The sequence below is a fragment of the Eretmochelys imbricata genome, chromosome 1 (assembly GCF_965152235.1).
Source record: "Eretmochelys imbricata isolate rEreImb1 chromosome 1, rEreImb1.hap1, whole genome shotgun sequence".
Lineage (NCBI taxonomy): Eukaryota > Metazoa > Chordata > Testudines > Cheloniidae > Eretmochelys > Eretmochelys imbricata.
Genome location: NC_135572.1, coordinates 13,113,163 through 13,124,732, shown reverse-complemented (window position 1 = coordinate 13,124,732; position 11,570 = coordinate 13,113,163). Strand labels below are relative to the sequence as shown.

Genomic DNA, 11,570 nt, shown 5'->3' with positions numbered 1-11,570 from the left:
TCGGGCCCAGATTGAGGGAAGATAGACAGAGCTAAGATGGGAGGCAGTGATGGACCTCGGCTGTTACCAGCTGCCCTCACTGTGGAGGAGGTGTCTGTTTATTCTCAATGAGCCAGATAAAGGTGAATGTCACTGTCAGGCGGCAGGGAAAAATCCCATCCAAACTTCAGATGTGATGCTCAATTTAATCCTGTTCCAGAAACACTATAGGTAACATTTGATCCAGAATATACCTCCAAATGCTACTGGTTTTAACGCAGTTGTCTAGTTAATTTCCTACAGTGAAGGCTATAATAATTCCTTGCACTTGTATAGCCCCTTTCATGGGAGGTTCTCAAAGCATTTTGCCAACCTGGATGGAGCCTCCACATCCCTGTGAGGGGTGGAAAGTATTAATCACAAACGAGAGATCCTGATTCACAAGTGGCTGAATAATCACAAGATGAGTCAGCAACAGAAAATGACCTCGTCAAAGGCCAATAACAGTGACTGTTGGACCACTGTCAACCAATCAGATTACACAGGAAAATTACTCGACTGGGCTTGTATCTGACTCTTATTCTTCATCTCTGGTGAAGAATAATTTTCCCCTGGATCTGCCCTTGACAACAGGCATATATGATTTTTTTTTTGTAGTTTCCAAAAACATTCAGAACCTACGTAACAATACATAGCTGGGACCTGGTTCTCCACTGCCTTGGAGCTTTGTAGTCACTTTCACTTGTGCAAAGTCAGTGTAAAACTAGGGGTGAGAGTGGAGAATTCTGATTGGTAACTGTGGCAAAGTACCTTGTTCTCCTCAGCCGACTCAGTCCTTTTTGCCTTGGAGTCACTGGCTTAGGCAAGGCAAATCCTTACAGGTAGCACAGGGTCCAGTTATTCCTTTCCCTGATTAGTCCCTTGTGTTTGTTTTCTTTCCCTTCTCTCTGGGGCAGGGGAGTGTAGCCTCCCTTCCTTGAAGGGTTCGGTGTCTTGCTGCCCTTAGCTTACTGGCAGCTTCTCTCCTCCCCCTCTCCTTCCAGCCAGGGAGGGTTTAAAAAACGTCTCCAGGGGTTGGAGCCAACTGAACCTAATTAGCTCCCTAGCAACCCCTTTTCCAGCTGAACCTTATTTCCCCCTTGTTATATCCTCAGTGGAGGGGGAGGGGCCTTTTAATCTCCTGGGACTAATTACTACCCCTCCCTTTTTTGTAGCTGTTTGTCCTGGGTTTACCACATAACATTTTACACAGGGGGTGCACATGTCTTACAGACTAGGTAAGTGACAAAAGAATTTGGCCCACTGACTTCCTGTTTCAGTGGTTAGCAGAATGTAAATCTCTTACTACAGTGGAATTACTCCATATTTACACTGGTTAAAAGAGAGGAGAATCAGGTCTCTGTTGATCTTGGAGGTAAATATTGATACTCCTCTTAACCAGCAATAAGAAGTATAACTGGGCTTTCTCACATGGCAGTTGTTGCCAAGACCGGTTTTAAGGTCCCTGCTGGTTGTCCTTTTGACTTTAATTGTAAATGGGGTGTAGTAGCGACAGAAAGGTTGACTGTGGAAAAAGTAGCTTTCCCAATCTCCTCAGTGCACAGTCGGCCGATGAGAGTTGATTCGGATAGAATGCTTCTTGCTGTTTCGTTGGCTGGATGTGTTGTCTCCTGACAGCCTGCTGAGGAGTTTGGGGGACGAGGGAGTGAGTCTGGTGGAATAGTTCAGAACGTTGTCCCTTGCTGTGCTGTTCTGTTAAGCTCTTGTTAAATCCAAGTTGTTTTTCTGATTTATCTGCAGGTTTTTAGGCTGAGATTTTCAAAATCAGATGCCTGGAGTCCGGCTCCTGTGCTCTTATTTAGACCCCTTGATATGTGGCCAGATTTTAAAACGGGCTGAGCAGCCAGTAGCGCCAATTAACTGCCGCGGAAGCGGCTGGGGCGCTCGGCGGGTTAGAGTGTCCACACTGCAGCGGTGTCCCAGCCTGGCTAGGCGGGCTCCCGCTGCCGCCGCCCAAGCAAGCAGGCTAAAAATAGCAGTGCGGCCGGGCAGCACAGACGGAGGCGCAGGGTAGCCACCTGAGCTCAGACCCCGGGGGTCCGGCGGCCCTGGACTCAGGCAGCTACCCCAGCCGTTGCTGGAGCCGCAGCATGCACGCTGCTATTTTTAGCTCGCTAGCTCCAACCTGCTTCCAGCTGCGGTGGAGACGTACCCTCTGAAAAATCAGGCCGCGGTATTTAGGTTCCTCGGTCCTTATTTAGGCACCTGTTTTGGAACATCTGGACTTAAAACCCACTAGAAAAGTGGGGGATTTGTTTCTGTGCATTTGCCCGGGCCTCGCACCAGGCAGATCGCTCTCTTGCTGCCCTCACTTACTAAAGTAATACAGCAGCCAACGAGCTAGTTGTGTCCAAAAAGCCCTGACGCCTGCATTACACAAAAGCTATGACAGGAGGTTGGAGTCTCACAGCTCTGCACTCACCCAGGAATACTGAGGAGCTGTGACAAGCTGCCAGTACCTTAACAGGGGGCTCCCACAGATGTTTTCTTCCTTGGCATATGAGAAACCCTGTATCTCCAGTATGCATGTATTCGCAGAGGGGATGAAGAACAAGAGACTCCATTCATCTGTTGTTCTGTTTAACCAATTCTCTCCCTCCCCCCCAACCACATCAGTAAAGGGAGGTAGATAGCACCGCCTGGAAAATGCATTTCTGTTAAGTTCCAGATGCTGGATTTGTTCCTAGTTTGGGCCTGAGGAATACAGAGGGCATTGGTCCAACAGCAGAGCGTTCGGCTTGTGTGATTTGACACACGTTTTGGATTGAACTGACAGTGGCACTGACTGTCCTTTTTTATTCCTCATTATCTTGGTTTTTCCAGCTCCGTGACTTGAGTCCCCATATTCTACCAGGTGAGCATTTGCTTTTGAGTTTGAGCTGACTCTGAGTTGGAACCATCCCACCTGCTGCTTAATTACCGCACTTTTAGTTCTATTAGGAGAAAAGCCAATGTCCCAATTCTAAAATCTGAGTTCTGCTTTCATGGGGGAAAGGATCCGAACACTATGTTAGATGTAGATTAAGTAGAGAGGATAGAGTTGACCCTCTCAGGGATGGCTCTTGTGAGGAGGGGTTGGGAAAGAGGTGCTGTTTGCTTCCCTGCATCCATGTCTCTCAAGTCTAAGCCCTACCTGTGGATCCACACAATAGCATTTTAGGGGTTAGTGGAGTAATAGGGTGAAATTCTGGCTCCGTTGAAAGTAACAGCAAAACCCCTATTGGCTTAGCAGGGCAAAGATTTCACCCAGAACGGTTTAGAACTGTGCCATAACCTGTTCTGTGTGTTGGGGCTAGACTATCGTGCGTCATTCCTGATTATACCCTGGTTTTTCACCAGTCTACAACTGGGCCCCACCGTTCTGCTGTGTTGGAGCCAACCTGGGGCTGGAAACATCGTGTCTCGTTGCAAATGACCCCCATTCTCCAGCACTTACTTTATAAAGAGAGTCAGTCCCCTCAGTTTTAAAATCCGAGCCCTGGTTTAATCAGTTCAGGCGCGTAGCAGTAGATTTAGCATGGAGGTGACGCGCTCAGGGATGAATGAAGGTGGGCCAAGAAGTAGTGCTTTATACAGAGCACCCATATAGCTACCATGCTGTGCCCCACCAGGGGGAGCTATACAAAGATGGGGCAGGGGAATGGAATAATTGTTTATATCTGGGCCCCAACTTTCTGCCTTCTGTCCTCATTAGCCTGCTTTTTCACACCTTTGTAACTGGGGCCCTGTATGCTGATTAGTCGGCTGGATGCAGGGGAGTCAGAAGCTATGGGGTGTATCATCAATACAGAAGACCACCAGGAAGTCACCCAGCAGAAAGAAGGCAGCAATACACCTAGCAGGAACACAACGAGGCAATGGGACCTGGGTTCGAAGACCAGCATATTTATGAGCCTGCAGTGGGCTGGTGGAAAAGGCCCTGTTCCTGCACAGGCTCTGTGTGCTAGTGGCCTCTGGCCCAAACCTCTGGTTTGTTTAAAGGAAAGACAGACATGCCAACTCACAAACTGATCACGAAAGACACGATTTGTGAGGAAAATGAAGCCTCGCTCATGATCTTGCGATTCAACTCTCAAATGTCAGGATTTTTAAATTTTTTTCCAGCCCTGGCACAAATGTGTTTCCAGTCAGACAGGAATTACCCCATCCTAAACAAAGGAATGTGGTTTCTCCACCAGGCAGGTAATTCCAAAGTAGCACTCTGAAACTTGAAAGACAATGAAAATTCATTTGCGTATTAGAAAGAAGGCTCTCCAGCTAACCAGTGTGGGGGCAAGAGACTGTGTGGCTACAACCCAGCAGGGAAGAGAAACTTCATCTGAGAGAGAAGGGGGAGGGCCTACCCTCAAATGAGCAGTTGAATAAACTGAAAAGAAAAGGAAAAACAAAAAACCCAGACATTTGAGAATTCTAAAAGTGTGGCTTAATTTTACTTAGAAATCCTGTCATCTGCCCCCGGGCTTCAGCTGCCAGCCTGGGAAATGGAGGGTGAAGAACCTTAAGAGGAACAGAGGTGAGGCTGGGAGGGCTACAGGGAGGCTGAAGTGAGTAGGGTGGGGGCTGATGGGGTGAGTGATGGGAGGGTGAACTAAGGCCGGCGGAGGTCAATGGGGTAGGGGGGCTGAACTGAGGGGAGTGGGGTGGGGAGAGAACTGGTGGGGGATTGGGGGACAGGATTAATCGCTGGGCAGGAGATGGGCAGATGTGAGGGTGAGAGCTCCTGCAGCAGGGGCCAGAAATCACCTTAGACAGTACCTGTGGAAGAGTGGGCAACTCTATTGTCACATCCACACACCCTGGGGACTGGCAAGGAGAGTTCAAACATCAAGAGATGGACCTAAAAAACACAATCTAATCTTTTTTTAAAAAAGAAAGTCATGATTTTTGGCCCAATCTCATGATTTTGGGGGGTCTGACTCATGATTTGTGATCTCTTGAAGTTGGCAGTACTGGGAAGATGGAGCAGACATCATGGAGTGTGGGAGGAAGAGCACATGTTGCAGGACGGAGGTGTTTGGAGGAGGCACTAGGCAGGCCATTCGTCCAGTTTTAAGTTGGGACAGTTCTGCTTTTCTAAGGTGTGCCCCCGTCATAGATGTGATTTTGTCTGGCATTGGATGGGGGACGCCATGTTGAAGAGTGCGCCACTCCAGACTCCACCCTCGCTGGTGTGACCTCACTGCTTTTCAAATTGATGTCCTCTGGGCAGCGCAGGTCATGTCAGCAGGAGTGGGGTCATGTAGGTCCGGGCAGGGCAGCCCATGCCTGCAGGCCCATACCATTCCCAGAAGCACTGCAATGTCCAGTAGTCTGGGGATGCATGAGCGGCCACCCTAGGAGGCTGTAGGAAGTCAGTCTGTGTGCGCGTGGCTGGAATAGCTTGGTAAATAGTTGCTGTAACAAAGAGCCATTTAGTTTAATAACCATGGAGTCCTCCCCTGTTGTTACCTAGAACGGGGCACATAAAGTAAGTGACACCATGGTTCCTCCACCCCCTGCTGACTGTGCTGAATGCATGGGGCACTCCTGGCTGAATCCCTCCTGGGGCTGTGGGACGGGGCACGCTGCAGCCTTGTAAGGGCTCTTCCTGCTGCGGCATATACTTCCCCCAACAGCTCCAGTGTGGCTGGGTCTGCCAGGCCTCTCCCAGGGTCTGTCGCTGCCCACCGCCCACAGGGCTCCCAGCCAATTCCTGCCCCACAGCAACCGCCATTGTCAGTACAAACCAGGCTCAGACATGGAGCTTTTGAATCTGTCAGTGCACAGTAGTGCCAGCAGAGGGCACCGCTGGTGCAAGAGTAGGTCAGCCAGTGACACTGCAGCCTCAGGGCTTGCACCTCAAGGTACAAAGGGGGCCAGATCAGCGGTTCAGACTCTGCCCGAGTGAGGCCCCTGGCCACTCTGAACTGAGGCTCACCGGCAGGAACGTTGTGGGGCCGGTGGGGAGACTTCTGCTGCTGCTGTTCCTATTGCACCTGCTGACAGAGAGAGCAGATGGGTCTGCAGTGCTGTCAGGGGCCTGGTTCGCTCCAGACTGCCCTGAGCACTAAGTGTGCCCCTGTACAGTGACATTGGAAGACTGGCCTGGAGGAGGCTACCAGGGACCCCCCTCTGAACAAGTGCCTTTGTCCCTTCTCCGTCAGCAAAGGCATCTTAGGGGACATTTATTTTCAGCGCTCCCACCACGGATGTGCACACACTTCTCACTGGCCGTGACTGTTTGGGCCTTGTGAGGGATGGAGCCTCCAGAGGAGGATTAGGAAGCCTGAGTTCCACCTCGTGTAGGGGGCTGAGAAGGTGCCCAATGCCCCAGCTCCATTCCTCCTCTGGAGTGGGAGAGCTCTCCCCTGTAGCCCAACTGGGCTGGAAAGGGGTGAGGCATTTTAAACCCTCTTGGCCAGCCTCTTCCAGCAGGAGTGTGGTTAGGGACAGCTGCTCCCTTCAATTTCCTCCTTTCCCACTGTCCACAAAGGCTGGCCAGTCTGCTGTAGGAGTTTAGTGCCTGATCCCAGCAGCCCCCCCATCCTCTCCCCTTCTAGCCAGAGAAGCTTTCTAAAGCCTTAGTCTCTGTCCCACCTGCCCCCCAGTGCATGCACACGGCTCCCCACCGACCCTCTGCTGTCATCAGGCCCTTCCAGCTTCCATTCTACAGGCTCTAGAGTTGCTGAGTTTCCCTTTCATTCACCCCTCTCAGCCCTTTATAGAAGATACCTGACCCCTTCTCAGCTGGGTCTGAAATAGGGAACAGAGTTGGCAGGCCCCAGGCCCTTCAAGGCACAGGCCACCCTGTTATTCAACGCACAAGGGGGCTGAATTAAGATTTCACAGACAACCTTAATTCTAGTGTCTCCTAACGTTTTGAGTGCTTGACTTTGCAACCTGAATCATGTTCTTCAAATGTAATTAATGTTTGTAGTACACAGTACACAAACTCCTTGGGATAGTAGATTCAAACCTCAGTGCATTTGATTCTACCCTTCATCCTCAGTAAAATGCATAGAACTCACTTTGTTTATGCAGAGCCTTTCAGATGATTGGTTTCAGAGTAGCAGCCGTGTTAGTCTTATTTGCAAAAAGAAAAGGAGGCCTTGTGGCACCTTAGAGACTAACATGCTCAAATAAATGTATTAGTCTCTAAGGCACCACAAGTCCTCCTTTTCTTTCTGTAGGTATACAGTTTGTGAAATGCTTTGGACCAGTCAGCCTGAAAGATTTGGTATAAATTTGATGTCCCAGCAATTACCCAGCCTGCCAACATGGGGTTAGTTGAACTAAACCTATACAAGCAGTGCCACCCAAATAATCCTTTTTTATTTCTTACATAGCGTGAGTGCATTGAACGGAGAATGTACCAGTGGCTGCCCTGGGTACAATGTTAAATCATCGTCAGCTCCTGTATTACAGCGATGGGCGCTATAGAACAACATGAGACAGAACAGGAATGATAGGATTGCCCAAAGTAGGAACAATAAATCCATTTATTTTTTCACCTGAAAATTTAAAATAAATTTTTACCTGATATTTCCACTGTAAAAAAATATTCAGTGACACATAATCAGCAAAGCCACCCCCAACCTGATTACTGTGATCAGTCCCCTTAATGCATGTGCCAGGTCCCAAGAGAGAGAAGGTTTTATCCCTCTGATTCAGCAGGATATTTCTCAGGAGTTAAATTCTCCATGCTCTGGCTGAGTTGGACTCTTGGATCCCTTGAGCTTCAAGCTTGAGTCTTTTCTGTCAGCTCTTGGCCTGGGCTAACCTTTGCCTCTTCTGCAGTTCCTCTGTTCGTTGCTTCTGATGTTCCTTCATGCAGTCCTTGAAGGCCTGTACCTGCTGCTGACACTTCCTCCAGTCCTGGTGTTCGGCCATGCACTCCTGCACTGCATAATGGAAAGTGGCACAGCCAGTGCGCAAGATCATTTGATCCAAGGGATCCTCCTCGTCTTCGGACTTCTGGCTCCAGTTGTGACCTTGAGGGCTGGGACCAGACATCTTGTTGGATCTAAGGAGTAACGGATCAGAGGAGAGTAGCAGAGGGGGGAGGAAAATGTCATTAGAAAACTGTCACAAAAACTCAATCACAGGGCTTGTGCTGCTGGGGTATCACAAACAAGAAATGATAGGGTAGGAGGGGAGAAGAGCCAGTGGAGATACTGTACTCCCAGCCTTCACTCTGCATATCCATGTTCCCAGCATTCCCTACTGCCACCCCCACCTTGGCAGGACCTCCCATACTCCTTGTGAATATTTTGCCCTGCTATAGCATCTTCTAGGGAACTCAAAGAATTTTACAAACATTAAAGATTTAATGACAGGTTTCAGAGTAGCAGCCGTGTTAGTCTGTATCTGCAAAAAGAAAAGGAGGACTTGTGGCACCTCAGAGACTAACAAATTTATTTGAGCATAAGCTTTCGTGAGCTACAGCTCGCTTCATCGGATGCATCCATTGATGGACCTATCCTCCATGAACTATCAAGTTCTTTTTCGAACCCTCTTAGAGTCTTGGCCTTCACAACATCCTCCGGCAAAGAGTTCCACAGGTTGACTGTGAATTGCGTGAAGAAATACTTCCTTTTGTTTGTTTTAAACCTGTGGCTATTAATTTCATTTAGTGACCCCTTACTTCTTGTGTTTTGAGAAGTAGTAAATAACACTTCCTTATTTACTTTCTCCACACCAGTTATGATTTTATAGACCTTCAATAATATGCCCCCCCTTAGTCATCTCTTTTTCAAGCTGAAAAGTCCCAGTCTTATTAATCTCTCCTCATACGGAAGCCATTCCATACCCCGAATTATTTTTGTTGCCCTTTTCTGAACCTTTTTCAATTCCAATATATCCTTTTTGACATGGGGCAACCACATCTGCATGCAGTATTCAAGATGTGGGCGTACCATGGATTTATATAGAGGCAGTAGGATATTTTGTCTTATCTATCCCTTTCTTAATGATTCCCAACATTCTGTTCGCTTTTTTGACTGCCACTGCACACTGAGTGGATGTTTTCAGAGAACTATTCACAATGACTCCAAGATCTCTTTCCTGAGCTGTAAAAGATAATTTAGACCCCATCATTTTATATGTATAGTTGGGATTATGTTTTCCAGTATGCATTACTTTGTATTTATCAACACTGAATTTCATCTGCCATTTTTGTTGCCCAGTCACCCAGTTTTGAGAGATCCTTTTGTAGCTCTTCGCAGTCTGCTTGGAACTAACTATCGTGAGTAGTTTTGTATCATCTGCAAATGTTGCCCCTTCACTGTTTAACCCTTTTCCCAGATCATTTATGAATATGTTGAATAGGACTGGACCAGTACAGACCTGCAGGGGGACACCACTATTTACCTCTCTCCATTCTGACCCTTTATTCCTACCCTTTGGGCTGGTCTACACTCTGAGGTCATGTTTCCGATCTTTTAACCAGGTTTCAGAGTAACAGCTGTGTTAGTCTGTATTCACAAAAAGAAAAGGAGTACTTGTGGCACCTTAGAGACTAACCAATTTATTTGAGCATAAGCTTTCGTGAGCTACAGCTCACTTCATCGGATGCATACTGTGGAAAGTGTAGAAGATCTTTTTATACACACAAGAGCACCTTCTCTCTTATCCCATGACAGCTTACTTTGCTTAAGAGCCTTGGTGAGGAACATTGGCACAGGCTTTCTGAAAATCTAAGTACACTATGTCCACTGGATCCCTGTTAGGATATAGATATTCAGGCCTGTCTGCAAAGGCCTGTACTTTAAGAATTTAGGTGTATTCTTATCACTTGGCTAGTTCCAGAGGTATAAAAGAAAGAATCAAAACCACTGTCTGCCAGTGTAAGGGCCTTCTCTTACTGTGACAGTTTGTGGCCCTGTGCTTAGGCTCAGGCCTTTGGCTAAGAAGCAGAGGCAGCCATAAGCTGAGAAGCCAACGGTCACATCCTCACATTCCAAACTAGTCACATTGAAATAAGGTGCTATTGGGCTGTTAGGCACTATCAGGACAAGATTGTATTCCTATCACCTCCAGAGAAAGGGAAGTGCCTAGAAAATGTAAAAGGAAACTTAGTTTGATAGCATCCTGTCTGGCAAGAACTCACTTATCAATAGCTGGGATGTGAAATCCTCACTTCTGTGTTGTCTTGTCATTGTAGTTCCCACTTTGCTATTGTTTGTCTGTATAATCTCTGTCTGGTTCTGTGATTGTTCCTGTCTGCTGTATAATTAATTTTGCTGGGTGTAAACTAGTTAAGGTGGTGGGATATAATTGGTTACATAATCATGTTACAATATGTTAGGATTGGTTAGTTAAATTTCAGGAAAATGATTGGTTAAGGTATAGCTAAGCAGAACTCAAGTTTTACTATATAATCTGTAGTCAATGAGGAAGTGAGGGGGTGTGGGTGGGCATGGGCATGTGGGTGTGGGAAATGGGAGCAGGGAATGGGGGTAAGAAAATTGGAATCATGTTTTGCTAAAGGGGGAAATGGGAACAGGGAATGGGAGTAAGGAAGTTGGAATCATGTTTGGCTAAGGGTAGGAATGGGAACAGGGACACAGGTGTAAGGCTCTGTGGTGTCAGAGCTGGGAAGGAGGATACTAAGGAAGGAAACTGGAATCATGCTTGCTGGAAGTTCACCCCAATAAACATCGAATTGTTTGCACCTTTGGACTTCGGGTATTGTTGCTCTCTGTTCATGCGAGAAGGACCAGGGAAGTAAGTGGGTGAAGCATGCTTGTTGACCCCCTCAAAGAATTCGAGTCGATTGGTGAGACATGATTTCCCTTTACAAAAACCATGTTGACTCTTCCCCAACAAATTATGCTCCCCTGCGTGTCTGTGAGTTTAGTTCTTTACTATAGTTTCAACCAGTTTGCCCGGTCCTGAAGTCAGGCTCACCGAACCCCAGGCGCGCACATGGCCACGGCTGGGGTGAGACGTGGCCGCTGGTTAATGGCGCACGGTGGCATCTCACAGCAGCTTAGGGCCGAAAGGGAGGATTCATTTGCTGCCTGATTGAAATCCCAGGGGAGGGAGATTTGGGGAGCCAGAGCCCAGCTGGCCGAGGTGGAAACTGAACCAGGAGAGCCCGGCTTAAAACTCCCCCCCGCACCACCAAGGGGGCCTCAGGACAGCTCCCCCCCCGCACCACCAAGGGGGCCTCAGGACAGCTCCCCCCCCGCACCCCCGGGGCGGGCCCGGCACCCAGGGGCCCCCAGCACAGCCCCCCGCGGCCAGCACTGAGGGCTCCCCCCGGCACCGCTCCCCTCCCCCGGGGGCGGCCCCGCCCAGCACAGGCCCGAGCCCCCTGTGCCAGCCCAGAGCGGCGCCCCCCACAGCAGCCCCCGGGCCGGGTCACGGACACGCGCGGGGGGGGGGGGGGGTGTGCGAGCAGCCGCCTCTGACCTGAGCCCGGCAGCAGCCTCAGTACCAGGCACCTTCGCCGCCGCCGCCTCGCGGCCCCTTTAAGGATTCGGTAGGGAGGGAAGGGGGGGAGGCGCGTTCCTATTGGGTGAGCCTCCCCCAGCGCTTCCGGGTCAGGA

General features: G+C 49.0%; 1 protein-coding gene across 2 annotated transcripts; it reads right to left on the bottom strand.

Moving 5' to 3' along the window:
• Positions 1 to 7,484: 7,484 nt before the first annotated feature.
• On the bottom strand, positions 7,485 to 11,570 carry COA4 (cytochrome c oxidase assembly factor 4 homolog). Of its 2 annotated transcripts, none has more exons than XM_077837473.1 (2): positions 11,434 to 11,570; positions 7,485 to 8,041 (listed from the first exon to the last, which is right to left on the bottom strand). In XM_077837473.1, exon 2 carries the CDS (start codon positions 8,029 to 8,031, stop codon positions 7,777 to 7,779), a length of 255 nt encoding a protein of 84 aa, XP_077693599.1. In that variant the 5' UTR covers positions 8,032 to 8,041; positions 11,434 to 11,570; the 3' UTR covers positions 7,485 to 7,776. The 2 variants fall into 2 exon arrangements, with proteins under 2 accessions (XP_077693599.1, XP_077693684.1); XM_077837558.1 differs by lacking the exon at positions 11,434 to 11,570 and adding an exon at positions 10,127 to 10,272.

Coding starts and splice junctions, on each gene's coding strand:
- COA4 (XM_077837473.1), bottom strand. CDS start 8,031: ATGTCTGGTCCCAGCCCTCAAGGTCACAACTGGAGCCAGAAGTCCGAA.